Source organism: Stylophora pistillata, chromosome 2 (assembly GCF_964205215.1).
Source record: "Stylophora pistillata chromosome 2, jaStyPist1.2, whole genome shotgun sequence".
NCBI classification, from domain to species: Eukaryota; Metazoa; Cnidaria; class Anthozoa; order Scleractinia; family Pocilloporidae; genus Stylophora; species Stylophora pistillata.
The window spans coordinates 48,608,544-48,633,064 of NC_142520.1; the positions used below are offsets into that span (position 1 = coordinate 48,608,544).

The 24,521-nt window shown below is 40.1% G+C and overlaps 2 protein-coding genes across 2 annotated transcripts in view; one reads left to right on the forward strand and one right to left on the reverse strand.

Annotated features, from left to right (window-relative positions):
• LOC148740010 (calcium-activated potassium channel slowpoke-like) lies at positions 1 to 22,670 on the forward strand. Its single transcript, XM_088749623.1, has 13 exons — positions 1 to 147; positions 11,112 to 11,181; positions 12,424 to 12,534; positions 14,733 to 14,843; positions 15,696 to 15,792; positions 16,159 to 16,261; positions 17,086 to 17,181; positions 17,656 to 17,742; positions 18,084 to 18,125; positions 18,742 to 19,030; positions 19,639 to 19,769; positions 19,933 to 20,127; positions 20,314 to 22,670. Exons 1-13 carry the CDS (start codon positions 1 to 3, stop codon positions 20,536 to 20,538), a joined length of 1,704 nt encoding a protein of 567 aa, XP_088605749.1. The 3' UTR covers positions 20,539 to 22,670.
• LOC148740011 (glutamate receptor ionotropic, NMDA 2B-like) overlaps positions 21,953 to 24,521 on the reverse strand; it is an 11,825-nt gene continuing 9,256 nt past the window's right edge. Inside the window, exon 7 of the mRNA XM_088749625.1 lies at positions 21,953 to 24,074. Coding sequence (XP_088605751.1) covers positions 23,534 to 24,074 — 541 coding nt within the window. The 3' untranslated portion in view covers positions 21,953 to 23,533. The remainder of the gene's footprint in view (positions 24,075 to 24,521) is intronic.

Genomic DNA, 24,521 nt, shown 5'->3' on the forward strand with positions numbered 1-24,521 from the left:
ATGGCGGACGTAGAGCCAGAATTTGACTTGAAAAAAGACTTACCTGAATTTTTATCGTCAGTACTCGAAAGAACGGAGCAGTGTATACATAAAAATGAAACGGATATCAATGACTTGCAAGCACAATCTGTAGTTCTCGATCGAACCGTTAGTCTTTTGAATTCTATTGCCTTAACTGACATTGAGCAAGGCCGGATCGAGCGGGAATCTCTAGTTACTACTTTTCCAGAAGTACTACGGGCCATTGAAAATCATCTCAAAACTCTAGCATTAAAATCTTCATCAATTTCTCGACGTAAACGTACAATTCTCCGAACGGGAAACCCTGGGAGACCACGGTTCTATATATCTCCTGACACGTTGGAATATCTTATCGGACTTGGATTTTCATTGTAAAAAAGTTCTTGGTTATTTGGTGTGTCTCGTTGGATAATTTATCGTAGCGCACAATCATATCTATTAAGTTGTAAATACAATGATATCTAGCTCATAGCTTTGAATAGTGTTTACAAGTGAAACAATAGATGGAACGTCACTTTCAAATGTTTTTACCGTATTGCACATAGTTGAGGGGGTGGGCTAGAGGTGCTACATTTAAAAGGGTTATGTTTTGCTGGGCTCGGCCAATATCTTGGGTATCATGTCAACAATGGACTTTAAAGACTGGGCCTAAATTGTTGTATTTCCAGCTGAGATTGTATAAGATGTTTAAATTTATATTTGAGATGTATGTTAGAACATGTTGAGTTGCAAAAATTGCTTTCTCTGGACCACTTGCACTATAGAAAGGACATGTTTAGTGGTGCCTTATAATTGTGCTGCACAAGGATTTGTCACAAATAGTAGTTCAACAGTTGATTTAAATAGGATTTTAAGAATTATGAAGTTTTTCAGTCCGCTAAAAGTATTTTCAGTTGCCAGTGCTCATACAGTCATTGCACACATAACAATTCATGGGAAAGAATGAATTCCTCAGTAAAAAATTTGATTACAAAGTTGTGGCATGGTGTCTAGAAAATGAGGGACAACATAAGTTGCGTTTCATTTGTGAATTAGGTATCTATGTCTGTTAGCAGACTCTAAAAGAAAATCTTCAACAAAAATACTTTTTACAGTAAATGGTTTGAACCCGGGGGTAACATGTGAAGGTGTAGTACTTTTTAACTTGTTGTTAGACACAAGAACTTTCACCACTTGATTGTAGCATTGTATCTATTGAAATGTGAGGATCATACCTGTGCTATCAAATATAGACAGCTGCTTAAGTAAAAGAGTTTCTGTTTTAAGGTACCTGAATAAAGTTAAAGTTAAAGTCATTTTTGATACTAGTGGAAAACTGATTTTCTTTGGCAATTAGGTAGCCATATCACACCCTGTTGCCTGTTCTTTTTGCATTTGATCAATAATGACACTCAATTGTTAACTTTACTGCCTACACATCTTACATAGCAATTGAACATGGACACATGATTTACCAAAAAGGTATAGTGTTCTTAACTGTTTTCAACACTTTCTTTTTCTTGTCGTTTGTTCGAAATATAAAGAAATGTATGGGAGAATATTGAAGAGTCGTAATATCGTAAACTTGCATTTTATCAAGGAATGTCTATGTTAATTCTCAAAATAAATGTAAACCTACCTCACTTGCTGTGTATTGTCGTTTCTGTGGTTTTAAATGGCGAATTTGAGCGATTTGGTAGATTTTGCGTTGACCGTTACTTTACTGTATAAGAAGGAGACAAGGATGGAAAGCTAATTTTCGACCGCTCCAGCGCGAAGCCAATTTTCACCCAGAAATTAGAATCGCCCGGCTTCCAAATCGAACACCAGATAAACTAAGAGGTTGACGCTTCTGCTCTCTTGTCATTCAATCGAAGGTCCATTCAAAATCCAAGCGCTAACCGCCAAAAAACTTTCGAGAAATGCAGCTTTCCAAGGGATCGGCATCCGCGGCACAGATTTCATGTTCCAGGGAGCAACTGTCACGCTGTTTGCTCCACGCTGACTGATGATGGTAAACAATGTCCTGTTTCAAATGCCTCATGTGAGAAGGGAGTCCGGGGCATATTCGCCCCGGCGATTCATCTACTGACTAGCCTGGTGTGAGGTTTATGGCGCGTCATAAAATCACCGGCTTGAATATGCCCCTGACTCCCCTCACATTAGGCATTTGAAACAGGGCATTGGATATGTTGGTTACACTCGCGGCTACCTCCACGAACGCGTTGGTGAACACAAACAAAAATCGTCGTCAATTTGTAAACATTATTTTAGCGAACATAACTCTAACGTACCACCTTGTCTTTCAGAACAATTTCACACGCTTACTAAATGTTCTAGCAACTTTGATTACCCACTTAAGGAGATGCTTTTTATAAGGAAACTCAAACCATCCCTAAACGTGCAAACGGACTCGATTCGCGCAAAGGTATTCACTTGAAGAACTTGTTATCCTTTGTTATTATGCTAGTTTGTAGAGACCACGGAAATAAAATATTTGCATTATTTATTCACTCTACCAATTCAACTTTGTTTATTCACTTTGCCTTGAGAATGGTGTCATGATGAGGCCGAAACGTCAGCATATTTATTCATTTATCAAAACATCAATTTAGTCATCTAATTATTCTCTTTATGCTTATCCAATCAAACATGTAGTGATTGATTTAGCTTCAGCATTTTCTTGATAAAAAACCGATTAAAAAAATTCACACATCTTGCATATTTTATTTCTGACATCACTGCACAGTCATCAATGGATACTTGATATTTCCTTGAAAAGATGAGGTGTGAGTCCGACTTAAAATCATTTTATTGAATATGAATTTCTCGAACAGGCTCTCATGGCATTTGAATTGTTGCCGGTGAAAATCTAAAGATGTTAAGAGATTTTGACGTTGCAGCTGGGGTGATGGTGAAGTTATTTCATCTTTGCTGGGAGAGGAAGAAGATGCGTTATTACTGACCATTTTAAAATGTTCATCTAATTTATATCACAATGTGTTATCAAAAAGATAATATCATTTTTACAAAGTTCTTCAGTTCTAAACTAAGTTTGAAAAATAAAGGCATAATTATCTTCAATGTATCCATAAGTTTAACGAGTAGGACTGGGATGGAGCGTTTCCAGTGTTAGCATCATAACCAAAGTCATGTTCCTAATGGTTTTCCAGAACAAAAGAAGCTCCTTTAGTTTCTGTGATTCCAATCCCGTGATCAGCACGTGCACAGCTACTTCCTCCTCCACCAATCATCATCACTGATCCATCACCATCTCTCCAGTCACACCAGAAGCCGATCTTGTTGGCGCTTTGAATGCTTCCACTGCACTCAGCCTGTTGAAAGCCGTCTGTTGACTTGTACTTTCCGCCATATTGAACCATACAGCTACCCAAACACTGATTACTGGCCCAAGCCTTAACTTTTCTAAAGTCGCCAAAACTTGTGATTTTGGATCGAAATGTTTGTCCACCCAAACATTCACAACAGCATTTGCAACAGAGGGATGTGGCTGAAGTCGTCGCTGCGTGTGACCATCCAAAATGCTGGTGAGATCATGTCAGCGTTTGTAAATGGGCTATTTGTCTTTCCAGTAGCAACTTGCTGGTCGTACCACCAATATCAGCTATCAGCCATCCAGTCCCTGGCGTCATTATTTGAGAATCGGGCGATAAGAGTCCAGCCTTTACCGTCTGTTGTCATGTCACAGAAGACCTACCGTAATGGTAAAAGAAAAAAGTGATTAACGGATACGGAACCCTGGAAAAAATGAATTGCTTCAAATACATTTTTTAACAATTCAAGTATGACTTTTTTTTTTCAATTCTGTTTTCATCGCTGAAATAAGCACACAAGACCGTAAGCCCGAAACAGAATACAGCCAGTGTACCGGCGGCCAGTCAGGCGGCCACCTATCTGTACACGCCCCAATAGCCTGCACCGTTGTCGGTTTTGTTCGCGCTTCAAGGTTTTACGTGCATTAGCTGACGCGCGGCGAAGCTTTCTGAAATGGGGGTTGAGAGATACTTTACGGTCAAACCGTAGACACATGTTTAGACATACAACTGACACAACCAATCAAATAACAGCTCGTAGCAACTAACCGGTTATTTCTTCGAATAGGGGTAGATCCTCGCAGGTGAGATGCAATCAAATAAATTGCAGTTAAGAAGCCTGAAAGAAATCAGGCTTTGGTGGGTTTCGAACGATGTACCTAGAAAATTTAACCTTGCTTCCAATGCAGGACTTCGTGGGTCAGTTGTTCATAGCGCTCAACTGGTGTCTGGGAGGCACAGGGTCCAATTCTGTCGAGGCCTACATTTTTACTGGCGTATTTTTACAATTAATTCCCTTAATGGAACGAAGAATCTAACAAAAGTTGTCTCGTGTCATATGCGTGGCTTCGGTACTCAGTCAGAATAGCGCCAAACTAGTGTCTGGTATGTACGGGTTGAATTCACCTTGAAGGCTAAATTTTTGTTAGTTCTTACACTCACTCTAAGGGAAGGACGGGTGGGATAGGAATGGCATGAGGAAAAGTGAGGATATACACCTCGTCAGATTGGGAAAGGTTCTTCTCTTGCTTAACGTTAACATTATTTTTTTTCTCTAATATGGAATACCAAACATGTACTTTTTTAGTTGCCATCTCGATTATTTTTTTACTGGAAACAGAACAGCTGCGACCTATTAAAACATCGTGATTTTCGCCATTACGTCGCACAAAATGTTCTCGGTAGAAGAATATTTCATAATCTATGAGTTCGTGGGTGATGTTAGAATTTGCGCCTTTTAAGCTTTCTTTTAATTAAGTAAGGCTGAAAAAGAAATCCTGATCTCTTTTAACTCTTTATTTCGCTTAAAAAAATTACCGTTCAGAGAGGAAAGAAAAACAACAACAACAACAACCGCAAAACAAACCAAGAACATAGTTGGTCCACCAGACATTCTTTAAAAAAATTCATATATATCCTGAATGAAAGAGGAATGAAGATAACACTCACACTGTATCTCAAACTGTTCACCGTAAGCTCGTAGCTTCCGGAACGACTCGATATTGAAAAGAAGGAAATGATTGCGAATGATTATTTATCAAGATGATATGATAGTTGACATTCTCTTGTTATTCGTGTATTAAGCTTGGGATTCTTCATATTTCGACGAAGATGCCGGCCATTTACATATATGCTGAGCTGAACTGTTTGACTGTTTGTTATTGCTTTAGTTACGTAGAAGATCAGGAAAATCACGGACGCTCATCCTGTTAGTTTTGCCGCCGCGCAAATTTTCAATTTAGTAGGCCAATGGTGTTACCGCCATGACACATTCGGTCTTTAAGCTGATATGCAACGAGTTTCAGGTAACTGAGATAATCGCAAATCAAAACTCAAAAATATTGAGACGCTTACCCTTCACAGCTACTTTGATTGTTGTTTCCGCTAATCCGAAGCGGTTTCTTGCAGGGCAGACATACTTGCCGTCGCTGTTGTACTCAACAGGGTTGAATTGGAGGCAGCCTTGTTCCTGATAAGCCACTGATGTATCACCAGAGTGCACGTGACGAGGACGTGACCATTCGACGCTGGGAAGAGAAAATCCCACAGCCTCACAAAAGGAACTTAAAACGGAGCCTTCATCCACGATGACCACGTCGCTAGTGTAATAACATGTAATAATAGTTTTCTTCCGATCGGTTTTTATTTTTAATGGCTGCTCATCCTTTTTACACAACATCTGTTGAAACGACTTACTAAGTTCAATTCTTGAGATCTTTTTTGAAATTAACAAAGATCCCTGTACCAAAAATTGGAGGCTGTAACGTATTGAAACGACCGAATATTTACATTCTCTCATGCCAGATTATAATCACAGACGGCTTGAGTCTTAGCTTGCGTCTCTATACACCGAGCGAATTGTGTACGTTTGCACACTTTTCAACACAAATCAAGTAAAAACTATTCTTGAAAATACTTGTTTTCAATTGTCAGAAAAAGGGTTTGCACAGGGGCGATAACATACTCACCATCAGATGTTGAAGCGGCAGAATCATCAAGCGCGCAACTGATTTTTAACTGGTGTATGTTCACTTAACTAACAGCCACTTTTCTCGCATTTCATACTGAGTGGTGACGGCATACTAATGAACTTTCAGATCATGAATTAAGAGGAACAAAATAGTCTGTATTGGAAAAACCGATTCTTCTTTCAATTCCCGCTATGAAAATTTTCAAACGCCGTTGTTGTTTAATTTTTTTTTTTTTTTCAGAGAGTGAAAGAACAGTTGGATTTTGCTTGAAGAGCGGCTAGTTAGATGTTCGGCTAGTACGTTAAACACGCGTATTATTTTGAACTGTTCGGAATGTTTTATCAAAAAAATGCAATCTTACCAATGTTTCGAGAGTCATATCCGGACGAAGGATGTTTGCAAGAACATGAAAATGTTTTGCTCTTCTCATAAAACAAACAAAAACCGCCATTACGACAGCCTGTCTTGAGACATCCCTAATATAAAAAATATGTATTCTCATTTAACAGGCATATTTAACCAAACATAGTACAACCCTTCCTGTTTAGCTGCAGTTGTTTTGCATGTACTTGTAACTAAACAAAACTAAGGGATATAAGGGATAAACGCTCAATAACTCTCGGAAATCTATTTGATATGCATGAAAGGGTGAAGCTCCTTTACAATTGAAAGATCACAACTTTTTTCTCTTTTTGTACGTGTTAAAAAAGCAGACATGCAAACAAAGGAAAGAACAACAGGAAAAATATACCCTGAGGATCATAGAGAAAGTAAAGCCTTTTTGATCATAAAACTGGGAATTTCCGTCGAGGATCTCATGCTTGTTTAGTTCACAAGTTCCTTTATCGTCCTTTTCGGATGGTTTTTCGAAGTTTGTTGAAGTACACCAGGAGTTTCTGAGGCATGAAAGACTGCATTAAATTTTAGTAGGAGATCGAAACTGTTTTAGTGCATGACCATCAAGGCGCTTATTCTCCTTAGTGGTTAATAACGCTGAACGAGAATGCGTCGAGTCTTCTGTAGCAAAAAGGATGGCGAGCCCTTGAAATAGGAAGATGAAGAAACTCTCCATGACCGCCATTTCTAAAACATATCATCAACTGAGTCAGATCGTTGACGCAGGTGTCAGTTTTATTGGATGTTGAAACAGTACAGCACCATTGGCAAATTCTTAACTATCGACGTTGAACAAATTTAAAGAGAGAGGCCACATGCGGTAATCTAATAAATGAATATTTGCTAGCTTTCTGTGTAAGATGGAATCGACGAATCCTGTGTAACCGAGATCTTAAAGAACAAGTCCATTCGAGATGTAAAGTGAACTACAATTAACTAATTTTTCTGCCATCGCGTCAGGAGAGTAAGAAATCCAGAAGCTCCATCATATGCCCCCGAATAAATCCTGCTATTTTCAACAATTTGACGAGCAACTTCTGGCCTGTCCCGATCTCGCTCGCTAATCTAGTCTCCCCTTTCCCTTTCATATCAAATTTGCACCGTTCAAATGTGGAACAAAGTGTCGTACAACTGACAGAAAGGAAAAAGAGATAACAAGGCCCAAAACTGGAAAAATATGTTAATATAGCTCTTTGGCATACAAAGATATAGCTCTTTGGCATACAAAGCTCTGCTTTCATGTCCAAATTGAGCACTCTAACTAGGATGAGTCATTGCTCTGCAATTGCGCATGCTCGCTAGTGTACTCTAGTTTGAGCACTCTGGCATGGCTTAGACGATACCACAAAGGTTGGATCGTTTGGGGTGACCATATTGGTTCTCCTCCATCCTAGCATTAGCACTGCACTGATGAGGCCCAGGTCTCGCATGGTAAGTGTTGCTTCATACTCTTGTAGTTTGAAGTTGGTTCTGGTGTTTTTCGAGGTCTGAGTTGGATAAGTGAGTACCTGCCGGGAGGGAAAACTTGCGACTTTTTCCTCCCTGGCAGTGGTTGTTTTCTTTGGTTCCGTTTTGGTCGCCCATCCCTTTTTTTGGATTTCTCGGTCGATCTGAACTTGCTTTCCTTTTTGCTTTTTCTCTGTTTCGGTCACCCATCCCTCTGACTTGTCTTTGGGTTGGGTCCGAGTTTCAGCATGGTCGTGTCCTTTAATAGGACCATCGACGTTGACTGTCAGGGGCTCCCTGAGGAGGTACTTTTCTCGGAAGCGGTTGGTTTGTTGCTGGGTTTTTTTGACCGTGAGTCTGACCATCGGGTGGCTGCGGTGCAGGCATGTCCTGGCCGTGTTGCGAGAGTCACTTTTGCTGAGAACGGCGATGCTGCTAAGTTATTTTTTGAGGAGCTAGGTGTCATCAAGTTGGGGGATGTAGAGTGTAGGGTGGTTAAACCCCCTCCTCCTCCTCCCCAGCTTACTACTGTTGTAGTCTCTTGGTTTCCCTTTGAGGGATCAAACGACGCCATCAGCACAGCTTTGTCTGCATATGGTACGGTTAAATCTGTTCGCAATCAGGTTTGGCCCGGAAGGCCTTCAGTGTCCACCGGGTCACGCATTGTCCAAATGGTTATTAGGAATGTCATTTCACCGTTTATTTCTATCCGTGGCGTCCGCTGTAAAATTTGGTATAGGGGGCAACCCCTCCAGTGTACTACTTGTCATAAAGTTGGTCATAAGTCGGCAGAGTGTCCCCTTAGGGGCAAATGCTTCCGATGCCGTCAAGGTGGACATCTAGCTAGGAACTGTCAGACGACCGTGGGTGCTCAACCTGCTGTAGACACATCAGTAGAGATGGACATACCCTCGTCTGTAGCTCAAGAAAATGATGTGACAGCTGAGACAATTGCTCCCGTCCCTAATGACGTTGTTGCTGAGTCTGAAGAGTGCGATTATAACCTTGAGGCCAGCGAGGACCGTTTTCCAACCTGCACATCGGTTGACCAAGTACCATCAGTCAATGTCTCCCGTAAACGCGCTGCTCCCCAGACTTCTCCGGTTTCAAAAGGAACTGTAAAGAAGCCTGCTACAACGGATACAACCCAGTCGATTTCCGTACCAGTCGCTAATAAGATAACCGTGCCGCCCTCCGTTACGTCGGTCATTTCTTCCAAGTCCAGAAGTGAAATTCTCGAATTGCTATCCACACCTCCTGGCCTTTCAGGTGATAGAGTAGACCTCCTACGGTTAACATCACACCTTCAAGTTCCTCCTGGTTCAATTGCCTTTGTTCTCAACCCGCAAAATGGTCCTCCTAGACATGTGCTAAAGTACACTCCGAAGAAATAGTTTAATATTAGTTTAAAAATTTAAAACCTAAAAATGAAAACTAAAAAGTAGTTTAAGTTATTTAAGTTATCGAGTGTGTGTGTTCAATTTTTGGTGTGAGTGTGTTAATTTTTGTTGAGGTGGGGTTCGATTCCCCAGCGAGTTTGGTGTCTGGTGACCCTCGTTTCTGGTGGACCCCAACCCTAAGGCATTGCACGCAAGCCATGGGTGGGATTAGTCCTGTTGGTCGGCGGGCATTGCACACGCCCTTCATCGGGGGCCCGGCCGTCCACCTTAAACATAAAAAAAAACTGTCTGCAGTTAGTTAATCTCGGCTCGGGACTTTTTAAACTCTCAAGTCTTGAAACTACAGTTGATTTATTCCCATCGCAGACCGTGAATAAAAATTCCAAGAGAAGTTATGGGTTCAACTAAGAATTTTTTTTTATTTTGGCAGCTGTAGCTTGCTTTCCTTGAATCTTTCCATAAACATTTAAATTTATTACTTGGTTTTAGAGATCATGTTGATCCAGAAAAATACACAGTGGTTTTGGATGTCTTAATTTGATATTCCAGAAGAGAAGAGAGAAAGTGAATCTCGGATGACTTGGAGAAAAACTATTCCAATTATTAACCCTTTACCTGCAAGCCACGCATACATGGTAGTAATTACTACTATTGCTGTTTTTATTTGTTTCTTGTTGAAATTAAGAGACAACATTATGTAAGTGTGTACATTGTAAGGCTGTTTGATGTTCAGATACAATGAATATATGAAGTTCATATATATTGAACTGTGGTATTAGATATGTATGATGCACGATCCTCGCAGTAGACAGCGCTATTTATGCAATCGCGAAGATCAGACCTGAAAAATAATCAAGCCTGTACGGGATTCAAACCACTGGCCTCTGCGATACTAGTGCAGCGCTCTACCAATATTCTACTAATTTTCGCTATTGCATAAATAGCGCTGTCTACTGCGAGGATCGTGCACGATACGTATCTAATACCGCAGTTCAAAAGATATGAACTTCATATAATCATTGTATCTGATTTATCATCACGGGTTTATTACAAATCAACTTAACGGCGTGCTCCTAATTGGCTTGTTAGCTTAATTGGTAGAGCGCTGCACCAGTATCGCAGAGGTCAGTAGTTCGAATCCCGTACAGGCCTGATTTTTTTTTTTTATTTATTTATTTTTTTTTCCGGTCTGATTTTCGCTATTGCATAAATAGCGCTGTCTACTGCGAGGGTCGTGTATCATACGCAACTGTTTGATGTGACACCTATTGCAGTCTAAAACTCCCACAATGATTCCCGATTTCCATGGCAGTGAACCGTTCATATAACAACAAATCCCAAAAATCCAGCATTCCGCTCCAAGGACAATACTGAAAAAGTGTCGATCTTTTAAGATCAAAACTTGCTCAAGAAATCAAAAGTATGAAATCAAGATCTTGCTGTTTGGCTGGATAATGCCTTCTCACTTTATCCGCTAGCCCTTGTTCGTCCTTTTGACGAAAGCTAGTGTCGTAAACACAACCTTTGCTTCCTTTATGACCAAAAATAATTCTGGGAAACTCCACCACAACTCGAGAAGGCAACACCTCACATTTCCATTTTAACAAATTATTAGAATCGTGTCGGACCACCCAGTCCTACCAGCAAAATACCTCATCGATCGAGACTTTTGCCACTAAAAACTGGCCCAAAAAGCCTTGGTAGGTCCTGGTAGCCATCCACAGACGGCTACCAATTAGTAGAAATGAGTAGATGATTACAAAGTAGATGGCTACAAATTAGTAGAACAGAATGCGAGAAAATGTTTTTTTTTTTTCCTGCTCTGCATATATCTTGATTTTTAGAGTTGTAGCTGTGAAGAATTACTACCCAGGAATAAGAGTCATCATCCAACCGCTACAGTATCAGAACAAGGTACATGTTAAGCCTTTATCGCCCTAGCATATAATTAGGCAATTTCTCTATACTGTACTTTGTATGTTTTCCAAGGTGCTGACTGGGAGGAGAATTTGCTTTGGTTTGCCTTTCTTGATCCTAAGCGTTACCAGACCGGGCGCCATCTTGGAAAAAGCAGACCGGGGAATCCCTGGGAAACCTGGGTCGAGCACGCTGGTGGGATCACCCTTGCCACATGTGGATCTAATAGGTAGCTTAGTTCACCAATTAGTCCACGGTAGCTCAGTGATGTTTACATACTGTCTCTCATTAGCATTTTTAAAGTCAAAAGTAAGTTTCAATGAGACCTGTATCCACTGTTAAAGTTAGGGATAAAAATCTAAGCTTTCGCGGGGTCTGAGTCTCGAATACACGTGGGCGACTCGGATTTTTTTCTTTTGTACATCGAAAGCGAATAACGCCGGACCTATTTGTTTACCACTGATAGTTATTCCTAACCACATTGTGTAGCTAACTGTTTTTACGATAGTCTCTTGGAAATCCTTGTCCTTTCCTAGACTGAGTGTTTTGGACACACTGCTTACTTGGCTTGTTCTCATTGTTCTGCATCTGTTATTGCATAATCTAAGCTTTGCACTCTTACTGGGTTAACTTAGATCTACTAATCTGACCACATGCACCTGCACTTTAGTTGGCTGTGGAGACCAGTTTCAAGCGCTTCTAAGGAGTTTTTTGAGCCTAGTTGTTCATCAACTTTGAAGATTACATTGTCGTGCTCCAATTTTTAGAGATTCTCCCTTGATTTGTAACCTCAGAATTGACTAAATGAAGGAATAATTTGAAAAAAGCCAAGAGGCACGTTTTCTTAATGTGGATCAAATTGTTTAGAAGGGTAACAGACATTCCGAGGGTATATTTATGACTGGAACCGAAAAAAGATCTCGGACTCGATCGGGTAGTTTGATCGTCCGAGGAGGTAGTATTAGGTGGCTGGAAAAGAGTGTCATTGTTAGCTGGAAAGGAATGTTATTGGTAGCTGGAAAAATAGTGTTAATGGTAGTGACTAACGTTTTGATGAGTTAATCATTGACGACTGTTAATCCTGGGTTCATCCCAGTTACTGTAAGGATCCCGGATGTTTGTGACATGAATTGCGACATTTCTAGATTTGCCATTGGATGGAATGTACAGACGGCGTGGAAACATTGAGTGTTGAGTTTTGTTTTTCACGGTGAATTCCTTTGATTTTGTTTATTTAAGAAAACGAGACAGATGTTCAGTTAACTGGTTTAGTCAACCATGCTGTTGATCATGACAAAGCCTACTTGTGTTTTGCACCAGAAGGCAAACAAAGCAGTGGCAAACCTCCAGGCAAGTTTAAAGTGTGATTTTGATATTTTGTCTCATTCCTTTTAATGGCATTGCGCATCTTTTGTGCGCATGTTTTCACGAGTGATAGCACTGTGTCATGAATAAAAAATACAACAAGAAAATAGCGGCTTTTTTTGTGTTGCTGTATCTAACTGAAGAGATAAATGATCTTTATCTCGGAAACGGATTCGGTGATCTATGATCTTTTTGCTATAACCTTCTTAGTCTGATGAGGATTCTGCAGCAATTTTCAGCGAGGAAAAATACTCCTTAAGGTCATTTTAGGCGAATGACCTAAGAACCAAGACTGGTACCTGCAAAATTCCTGGCTTGACTGCTACTTCTGGCGTGGTTATGGATAAGACTGGTTGTTCGTTTGTTTGTTTGTTTTTTTGTTTTGTCAACCAAATAGGAGTTATTGTGCCTAGTGAATCACCATGGTTATTAAGGATGAGGGACTACACTTAAAATGGCGAGGGGCTGTCTGAAAGGACCCAGAATGAATCTCTGAGGGATTCGAAAGAATCGTAAATTTAAGTGACTCGCTTTTGAGAGTTTCATTAGGGGTTTGAAGTCTCGTGTTGTTTTGAAATACCAATAGGTTAATTTCTTTCGACTCTGAAGTGGAAATTACTTTATTTTACCTGTTTCATAGAGCCCTTAGATTCGTGAAGCAATTTATGCACTTGCAATAAAAAAGAAATCGAGTAAAGTCACCTGCACATTAAAAACAGTAAATTAGTCTTTATAACATCACGAATATATTTTCACAAAGGCATTGTGTACAAATAGTAGGAATAGGAGTTGGTAAAGTAGATGTTTTTTTATATTTTCCTCGCCTTATATTCAGATGTTTTCTTAAGTATTTCTCGTCATCTTTTAAAAACCTTAATGTCTGTTTACTAGATGGATAAGTTATATCTAATTTAACGTACTCTCTTAATACTTTGCAAGAAAAGGACAGTTTCAAACGGACTGCAAAATGACCGATTTGATCCAAGAAACTGCTTTGTCTATTCATGGAAGATACCAAGTTTAAAGCCACAGGTTGACATATTTAGTTTGGACGAATTTTGTGCGCATCTATCGACAGTTGAGTTTAGAACAATTTTCAAGTGATTCGGGGTTGCTTTGTTTTTCGTTTACTTCGCTCTGTGATTGGTCCAGAAAACTCGTGCCACTCTCTTAACGAAACAGATGCAAAACTAAAACCAATCACTTGGTTGCCCGCGTTTTCCCGCGCTTTAGGCAGCTTGTCGGTGTTTACTTTGAGTTATTATTGGTTCTTATAGGTAGTTTCCTTTCTTCTGATTGGCTGTTGTGATTACTTTGGTTTTAGTTTCCCGACACTCAATTGAAATGCGCTCTAAGAGATCAACTTGTGCCGATTGTATCGTAACCGCTTACACACGCTAAGGGAGGGGAGGGGGGGGGGAGGCTCTTAGTGGAGGGCGAGAGAAGTGGACTTAATCCAGAGATTACCGTAACTTCATCTCAAAGTCATCTGGTTTGAAAGTGCTCTTCAGGAAACAGATAACTGAATAATTAGTTAATGAACGTATTCCCTAACTCGCATGAATTCGGTTCATCGTGGGCAAGTTAGGGAATATGTCGCAAATTTGTTACCACTGAACAACGTGAAAGTAGGCCTGTGTAACCCCCCCCCCCCCCCTCCTTACCCTCACCTACTCTCTCGCGTTGTTAGGACTCATATTTTTTATGAGATGAAGTTCAAGTGATTTAAGGAAGTTAAGACCAATTTCTGATCTAATTCACGAGGAAATGAATAACAGCGAGAGAGAGAGAGAATACTTTGGCAGATTTAAAAACCATCAGTAGGGTTGAATGTTTGCCGTATATGCGTGGATATCTAATTTAGCTTCAGCAAGTACTAAGAATAAAAGTCTAGCTTTCTGCAAGTTCGCTTTAAGGGTTATTTCATAGATTCTGGAAAGCCTTATGAAGAAAGTCATCTCCGGTCATTTTGGTGACGTCACAGTCCACTTTCACTTCAGCCAACACTGCTCCAGTCCATCGCAATCACTGACAGTTGCATCCTCATTTATAACGGTCAAGGCGTCACTTCATCAAGCTGTCATCACCGTTCATGTCACATATCGCCACAAATTCACTTTGACATAATTTTCCTGACAAAAAATTGAGACCTTTTTGCGTGTCTCTCTAATTTTGATCCCTAGATCGACGAAACGTCAAACCTCATGGTAGTTCAAGAAATCTTATACTCGTGGAAGCCGTGTGGAGTTCACAAAATGCATCTGTTAGTGACACTTGCGAAGAAGTGGAAGAGTGTAAGAAAGCGTTGGACGTTGCTCCATGTCTGGCGAACGTACGCGAAACCAGAAATTTTCTTTCCTTGCGAGCGCTTGTTGGATTTTTTTAGGCTGTAGAATCTTCTGCACAGATAAAAGCTTGCCAATGACATTTTACGATTTCAAAGGGCTGAATATCGTTTTGTACTTAAGAAATTTTTATGAAGAAGGCAAACCTTGCAACGCTAGCACGCGCCAGTGGTACGATCTCTTTCTTTGGTTTTACTGGCCGGAATTTTCTGCTAGAACTGGTTTAACCGGACTAGATTAGACTGGGTATTTACTAAAGTACTGTAAGTTTGTACGTGGAAGTTCTCCTTTTTTCTTTTTTTTTTTTTCTTTTTTTTCTTTTCTTTTTTTCTTTTTGTTTCACTGCGATGCAAATGATCATCCAGTTACAAGTTAACCGTGGAATCTTTTCACATGTCTTTTTTTTATCGATTGAGATCTTCTACTCTTAAGATGCTGACTGTACACTCCTTAAAAAAAAAAAAAAAAAAAAAAAGAAAAAAACAAAGCCAAAGTTCATTTATACATCAAAGCTGAGAATTTCTATTTCTTCGGAAGCGATCAGTTTGGCATTTTTATAAGTTGTTTGAAATCCTTCTTGAAAGAGCTGTAACAGGATTACAAACTGCTGTGATTTTAAATGAGGACTTTTTGTCTTCTGTAGCATTCAATTTGCAATTTAAATGAAGTTAGCTTTTTTCCTGTTAAAATAAATTTTTGTAAAGATAGTGTGATAAAGTTTTATTCCGTTATTTATGGCACTGTCTAGTGAAATTATTGCAATAATGAAATTAAAGGTAGTGTTTCTTTTCGCATTTTAAGTCAGAGCAGTCGACCCGAGACTGTCCTTCAGTTTAGCAACCAAACAAGGGGGAGAAGCAAGGCAGGGAACCTATAAAGTTCTACACAAACTTAAAGCGTAAGTAGCTTTTGTTAAAGTATTCTGGGATTGCATTGGTTTAGCTCTACACTGCCTTCCTATTGGTCTAGAAAACTCACGCATCTCTTCCAACCAGTCAGAGAAAAATTTAAACCAACCGCGACTTGTTCACTCGTGTTTTCCCCCTCTGTTGGCAGAGAGATATCCCATCATTCGCTGGGCACCCTGTGTTTCAAAGTTTCAGAGCAGTGGACTCCCTTCTCATTTTCTTAGAGCACAGCGTTGGATATACAGCAGCCTCGAAAGATATCGCTATGAGGTTACCTGTGCAAAGGAAGGTGTTGTTTGACAGTGAAATCCCAAGAAAGGGTTTTGCTAATATACTTCTCTCACTTTTGTGTTCAGCATAAAAGAGCAACAAGCGAATGATGGTGAAAAGAGGCCTTGTTTTGACATCTCAGGGACGTTTTATTGGTGCCAGCCGACGCGATTTGAGGATGTTTTGCTGGTATGTTTGAAAGAATAAAACGAAACGTAAACCAGGAGAAACAAAGAGGGACTGGTGTGTCATGTCCCCCCTCCCCCCCCCCCATTTTTCTCAAACCTCTCATTCCCAGGGTACAGTTATCAATTGACCGCCTTGTCTGCTTCACTTTTCCGGTAAATTTGGTGTCAGATCATAAAAGTTGTCCCTTAAGCGATACTTTTTTCCTTCATCTCCTCTCTGCTTGAAAATTTATTCACATTGTAAGGAGAACTTGTTTTTCGGCTTATGGCCACCTTTGCGAGGGAAAGAGTTAAATGCTTTTCAAAGCTCCTCTTTTTTTTAGGATTACCCATGTACTCTGAGATTCAGGTTGGCTGAGTCCTAAGATTGTGCTTTGCTTTTCTACAGAACCCACTCTCGTTAATAATTTGGATATATCGACAAAGTTGAAATAGCAAATTGGCCACCGTAACGATTACAAAAGCTGACGTTTCGAGCGTTAGCCCTTCGTCGGAGCGAATAGAGGAATTGTGGGTTGTGTGAGCTTTTAAAGGCAGAAAATGGAGCTACGTTATTGGTGGGAACATGGCAACGAGAAAAACAAGAATAAATTAGTGGAATGAAAAGCGTTCGATTATCCCTGTGGGATTTAGACTGCCGGTTTGAAAGATGAGCTTTTGTTCAAGATTTTTACGGTGGCCAATTTACCATTTCAACTTTGTTGATATATCCAAATTATTTCGTTACCCCCACCGACGCAGCCCCAAACAACCACTCTCGTTAAGGCCGCCAGGGAGCTATTTCTTGAGTTACAGTGTTTTAGCTTGTTCTTTTTTCCTCAACAGACCCGAGAGGATGCTATGAATATCGTTTTCTCGCACCATATACTTGTTTGTGTTTTCAACGAAGAAAACGCCCCGCTTTTGGGGTTGAGACCATTGGTGAGTTGACCAGTTCTTGATTAAGACACTTTTTCTCTCACAGGGAATAGGCCATTTTATAGTTGTGTACTTAGTTGCCAAGCCTTCGATTTGGAGTGAGGCTGAAGGTGACCTTGTCGTGATAGAGATCTGTATCTAGTAAGCATGATAACAAAGTGATTTACATTTGAAAGGCAGCAAGGTTTGTATCATAACAAGGTCACCCCTAGCCTCACTCCTATTAAAAGGCGCTGCAACCAAGCACACAATTCTAAAATGGACTATTGGAAAGCTGTTAATAAATGCTTTTGAATCGAAAAGGGAGGACCTGGAGTGGATTTGCGTCGCGGTCCATTTGGAGGAGCAGTACTCCTCGTTTCCTTCTCTAGACTCCAGGATATTCCCAGGCTTCTATTTTTTTGTACAATTTTCTCGCGAGAAGTGAGACCTATTTTATTGATGTTTGACCATTTTACGTTTCATGTTACCTCCCAGGCCATACCATTGAGAGCTAGTAATCTGCTGCAATCGAAACTGAAGAAAATCGTCTTTCTTGGAAATAAGGAGTACATGGCGAGAGAGGTAGGTGTTATGTAACGAACGGCTTTTTTGATGTGGATGTTGCTTTGAGTACATTGGCGGACGTTCTAATTGGTTAGAGCCCTGTGATTGGTTGGGAATTTTCGCGCCACCTTCTCGTACAATCAGATACAAAACTCAAGCCAATCGTAACTGCAATTAAACTTTTAGATTTTAAAAGTGCTTTTTTTTGTATACTTTTTCCAATTGATGTTTGTGGTTTTTACTGGTTCCTCCTTTCTCAGCCCTTCCGGCATGATTAAAAATAAATGGACGTGAAAATGATTCAGTGCCTCGTGGTCTACTCATGTCATAATTTTGTATGTTTCGTTGTCTAATTTCAGTGGTATCAGCTGTGCAATTTTGAGGATGTCTTTGTTCTTCCGGTGAGTATACGTGACGCACTAATGTTCAAGCAACACTCGTCGAATGATTTACACGCATTACAAAAGTAAAACAGGAAAACACGCGTGCACGGTTTTCAAATGACGCAGAAACTTTTCGGACCCTTAAATCGTCTCGTAAAGCGCCCGAATGAACTACTCGGAGAATCTTAGAATAAAAGAAAATTTCAGTTTCAAGAAAAATCACCCGAAAAGGACCGTTTAGTTCTTTTTAGAAGTGCTAGCCATGTCTTCTAGAACTATGCTTTCTCACTCACAAAAGAAAAATAGCGCGGATTCTCTTCGTGTCGAGGTGTGTAAAATCCGACCTTTCTGTAATGTCGAATGTAGGAAGCACTTCCCTTGTGATTGACATGTGACAAAACGACGCCTTTACTGCATGCTACCCTGGACCATAAATAGGTACCTGTGAGCTCACTCGGCATCCTGACTGTTACGGTGTAGTAAACGATCCAGAGGGAGAAGCAATGCTTTAACTCGCTAAATGCCTCGGTGACCAGGATATATAGTAGTAGTAATGAGCCTTAAGGCTCGAGACGTAAGACTCACTTCTATTCAAAATGAGTTTACAGCTACAAATTTCTGTCTCGTGTTTCAGGGGTCTCCATTTTGCCGAGCAGATCTTCGGGCTGTCAATGCAAACTTGGCGGACATGGTGGTTTTCTTGTCGCCTTCCACGGCTAGAAAAACCGACGACCCGAAACTGGCCGACAAGGAATCGATTTTAGCGTCATTGAATCTAAAAGCTATGTCGTTTGACGACGCAGTTGGAATGCTGAGCGAGAATACAAGGAACGCTTTTGCGGGTCTCGAGTTTCACGAGCCACCACAGGTGGAGAGAAGAGGCTCAGCTTATGGGTGCAATGTCCCTATTATCACAGAAGTTGGTAAGTGCTTTCAAGCCTTAACTAGTTTTCCTGGTAGGGGCACCTTTCTGTAAGAGAATGGGATGCAAACATCAGCAGGGCACAGAGAGGGTATAAGTAGTTGGGATCTCCGTTCTCGAATGCGAATGTGTAACAGCAAACTATCAGAAAACTTGAAAAATTGCTCTGGAGTAAAGTGCGATGATCTAGTGAAAGTTGAGAGAAGGAGTGAGTCCATAGTTTACTGAACTGACAAGAGGCGCTTATTAAATTTGTAGACTTGACGATGCCGCATCAGTTCAAGGATGGCACTTGTCTTTTTCGTTTGTTGGTTTTTTTTCGCCTCTTATTGCTGTGCAGTCTCGAGGGCAACACTTTCCAATACTTTTTGTCAAGAGTGTTGCGCCGTTTCTTCCTTACTATAACCATTACCAATCTAACCTTTATGCGTTGTCGTGGATCGTTTTTCGCTTTTTAGGTTAAACTTTTCGAAAAAGATGTAATATTTATGTGGATCGTGTTAGGCTTTGTGAGCTGGTGATATGGAAGCACGAAAGGGTACTTGAGTAGAAAGCGTCAAGATTTACAATCTGTCTAATATGTGTGCGACTTTGTTCGATTTTCTTTAGCTTTTGATCAGAGTGTGCAGTACCTAGACATTGATGACGAGGACGATGACGACCTTGAACTCTATCTTACCCAGCCGTTCGCTTGTGGTACAGCTTTTACTGTCTCCATGCTGGATTCGTTGATGAGCGCGGTAAGTAGCTGAGAAGAAACTGAGAAATGTTCAAGTGCAGTTCGCCAAATGATAGTTGCGAAGATTAGGATTGCCGCGACTTTCCATTGCCTTTTTCTCCGTGACCTTTCCTCTTGGTTTAACTAAAGAGAATGTGGATTTTAATCACCTATTTTTGTCGCAGAGCTACTTCAACCCGGACGTGCTAACGCTCGTGCGGAATCTGGTAACCGGTGGAGTGAATCAGTTTCTAGAAGAACATATCGCTGAGGGAGACGAGCTGAAAGGAGGTTTGGACGCTGCACAGACAGCAGACACCAGAAGCCGTTGTAAAATTGTGCAGATATCGCTGTTTGATGGTCCATTGGCGCAGTTCGGGGTAAGTCTTTTTCATTTCATGACTTCCCCTCGGTTAGCTTGAATGGCAGAGCGTAATGCTGCTGTTTTGGATCCTGGGCTCGAGCCTCAATCCCTGTGGATATCATAGACATCTATGGGAAGCAGCTTGTGTAATGGCTTTGATTTGCTGTTAATTTGTATGTAATCATTTCGTGTTTCTTTTCAGGATGGTGGCAAGTTTGGCGATTTATTTTTGCACGCCTTGCAGTCCTCGTCTATGATCTGCCTCGGTCTCTTCCGCTTCCGTGACAGTAACAAGATTAACATTGGAATTCCGTCCGCCAAACGGTATGTGATTTGCTCGCCGCCATACAACTTTGTACTTCAGCAAACAGACCTGGTGTTTGTGCTGGCGCATTCAGATCCACAGCTGGAGAAATTCAAACAGTAATGAGATGTGTATTAGCTCTATCATCCGTTGCGTGACAACCTAGGATGAAATTATAAGTCGCATTTTGTCACACAACTGTCATGTGTCTTTCTTAACTGAGATTCGACGATATTTCGGCCAAGAGAATTGTGCACGCACTTAAGTGATAATATTAGCACATAACGCTTACATACTTTCAAATTAAGTGTTGACACATTTTGTTTTTGGATAAGTCGTACTCAATTCGTGTATACAGACTCCAATTAAAGCTAGAAATAAAATTAAAATAACTGAATAGGTTCTTTTATCTCCAAGTTAGGGCTTGAATATCTCTTTTCAAAGACGTAACACATTGTTCTAAAAATAAATTGTACAAATAGATTATTAAATTGACACAACACAGTAATAACTAGGTCGTTCCTGGGAATTTATTACATACGTAATGCACTACTGGTTAATTAAATCATAACAAGTACATTATGCGAAATGTACGAATATAATAGGGACCTCAAGAAACCACGACGGCGACGGCAACGAGGACGTGGAAAAACAAGAGATCTAATTGGCAGAACAATAGCTCAGCACGTGCGTTTTGAAATTTTGTACATTTCTTAGCCGTCCTATGCAAAACAATGTGAAATCGCCAAAATTTGCGGCGTCTGCGAACCGAAACCGCGACGGCAAATTATTTTAATTTCCATTTGGAACTCAACGGCTACTTTATAAGTCATGCTGAAGTTGAGCTGTGGCGCTATATGAGACAGTAAGCTCCTGCAGCCATTTTTGAAATTCTAACTAAGAGCAGAAATTAATTTTTTTAATCGAAGTCTTTCTTGGCGTCGCCGTCGTGGCTTCTTAAGGTCCCTAATTTCACCCTCCCACGGCTGGTGAAGATGTTATTTCTGTTTTCAGTACTTTCAGTGTATTGGTGATAAGAATGTTGCAAATTGTCAATTTATCCTGTTACAAGTAGAGTTTGCGATGAGAATTCTAGAAAAATGTTTTACGAGCAGAATTTTTCTTTTAGATGTAAGAAAGTATTGCCGTTGGCACTATAAAATTTTGTATATTTAATTTCTTATTTATTTTCAAGTTTTGCGTATATCTCACTGAATTGTTTAGTAAGGTATTTATTTGTTATGACGTTATTGTTTATTTGATAAAAGAGAAAGCAGTTGAAGCATGTTATTTAAATCATATACAGTTCATTGAGTAACACAGTTCATTGAGTAACACAGTACGTTCAGTAACACAGAACGTCAGTACGTTCAAAACACTGTTTTCATAAGCGCCAAAAGAGAGCCAGATATTTAAAGTGTTTTTGTTTAGTTCTTACGCACGGGTGAAAATAGCAAGTTATTAGAGTGCAGTCATACGGCGTCATGAAGCGATTTTGATGGAGAGTTGTAAAATCAAATCCAAAGGAATGAGATGGGTTCACAAAGAACTCAAAGTGAACAAAAAGAAGCAGGAACAACAACAAGAAACAATGAACTCCCCAAAGAACGAGAAAACGCAAGGGAATAATTCCTGGTTAGTTTCAGTTTGTAATCTAATTGGCTGAGAGTCTTGGGCTTGTTTTCCTGATCAATTACAGAGCAAATGAAATTGAAAACCGATGCAATCACGGGTGATTTTTGCAATTCGTTTGAAAATTGCTTCCGCAGCCATATTGTTGTATTTACGCTGTAAACAGTCTGCTAACTATGCATTTCTCAGAGTTGAACGTCAGTGCATTCGCTTTTGTTTGTTTCAAGAAACAGATATGGTCGCTGGCAATGCTCATGGATTCACCCTTTTAGGCGGATAGGCTGTCTTGATTGTCCTGAATCTTTTGAAAGAGTTCATTTTGTCGAGATAGAGCGAAAATTTAGGAGTCAAGGCAATAATATTACATCGAGTTTTCCTCTTTGGCTCGCTCTTTTTGAATTATTACGTAATATTTCACACAAAAAAGTTGTAAAAGTAAAATTAAAAATTCTTAACCCCTATTGCAGTTTAGGGAAAATTTTGTATTAAACGACAGTGTTACAGCTGTTGATCAGCAGTTTATTTAATGAGTGATTTTTTTAGCCAGTACGAAGTATCTGGCTACTTAAATGTCAGTTCACTCTGCGAGAGGTTTTAAATGAATTAATAAAGCTTTGAAGTAAGTCATTGTCTGCTATTTATGTCTAATAAGTATATGTCATTCAGTCACTTAGACGGTTAGTCAGCCGGTTAGTCAGTCTGTCTGCCTGTCCGCCAGTCTTTCTGTCTGTCTGTCTGTCTGTCTGTCTGTCTGTCTTTCTTTCTGTCTGTCTGTGTGTCTGTCTTTCTATCTGTCTGTCTTTCTGGCTGGCTGGCTGTCTTTCTGTCTGTCTGTCTGTCTGTCTGTCTTTCTGTCTGTCTCTGTCTTTCTGTCTCTGTCTTTCTGTCTGTCTGTGTCAGTCAGTCAGTCAGTCAGTCTATCAGTCGAACAAAGGGTGAAAGTTTCTAAAAAAAAAACTTTGGTGCTGCGTCGGTGGGGGTAATAGGTTATATCAACTAAGTCGAAAGAGTAAATTGGCCACCGTAACGAGTTAAAAAGCTGACGTTTCGAGCGTTAGCCCTTCGTCAGAGCGAAGAGTCGCACAGTCAGTTTCGATTCTTATTTGTCCTTGGACATCTTGGTTAGACTAGTATTCTTTTAGTGCTGATAAGTATATATAAAGAGTTTACTTACTGATGAGTGAGTCGGTCAGACAGTCGATATGTCGGTCGGTCAGCTGGCTAGCCAACAAGTCAGTTAGTCAGTCGGTCAAGATAATTCGGTTTCGTCAACTGAGTTGATAGTATGAATTGGACACCGTGAAGAATTTCGAAGCTGACGTTCGGAGTTTTAGCCCATCGATCAGGCAACCAGATTGCTTTCATCTTCTTAAATTAAAGGTTAACTCAGACAATTTTCTGAACGGGAGATTGTGGAAGCTAATTGTACTTGGGGGAAGAAAGTCGGAAGTTCCACACAAAACTATCGCTTGGAAGCGAAACTTCTTTACAAGTCATACTCTTCCACAAACTCTTGGTTCTGGAAGGTGAAAGGTCCGTTTGTGATATTATAATTACTGGCCTTTCGCTTTCCGGAATAATGGATGGTAAGCAAATCCTCTTCTCCTTTCTTTACATCAAATAGAAATCTCTTCAGGAGCCTTCCAAAGGGCCCTAGCATCTTGCTACACTTAATTAAGGTAAACACGATAAGTATTTCCGCGAGAAGAGCAAGCACTGAGAATGCCATGACGGTAAGCACAACCCAGAAAAGACTGGAAAAATCGATTGGATCTAACGGTCGAGGTTTGATTTCAATACAAGCGCTCATGGGAAACCATCGATCCTCGATCGATTTGACTGTCCCATTCTCTTGATGTTTAAGGACGGAAAGAGAAACATCTTGCACCCAGGGGGAGTCCTTAGGAAGCGCGAAACCGTATCCTGATTTAAAGGTGGGATCTTTTATTAAACTGAAACTACAGTTCCTGTCGGAGTTAACGATTTTTCTCAGAGCTGAGTAATCTCCAACCAATCCTTGAATAATTCTGAAAGGAAAGTATTTATGTGACAAACTCAATTATGCACGAATTGTGATTGAAGTAAGTAATGAAACTATGGAATGAAAAGTAAAAGGAAGAAAGAGAGAAAAGCTACTATCTTTGTACAAGCGAAGAAAGGAAATTAATATGTCAAAAACTAAGTGAAAGAGATCTAGAGAAAATCACGTGATTCATAAATAGTTGTTTATAACTGATTTTCCTGAAACTCGTGCTGATGATAAGCGAAAACGCACAAAACACCAATTTAACTGTCGCTTCTCTGAATCAGAAACTTGAAAATTGGACAATTAAGAGATGGTTTGAAAGGAAACAACGTTACGAATGTTGTACAGAAATATAAAACAAGCTGGACGGACTTTCTGTTGTAAGGATTGTTGAAACCCAAATCTTGTACTCTTACTTTTTAATACCAAAACTTTTCTCATCCTTCGA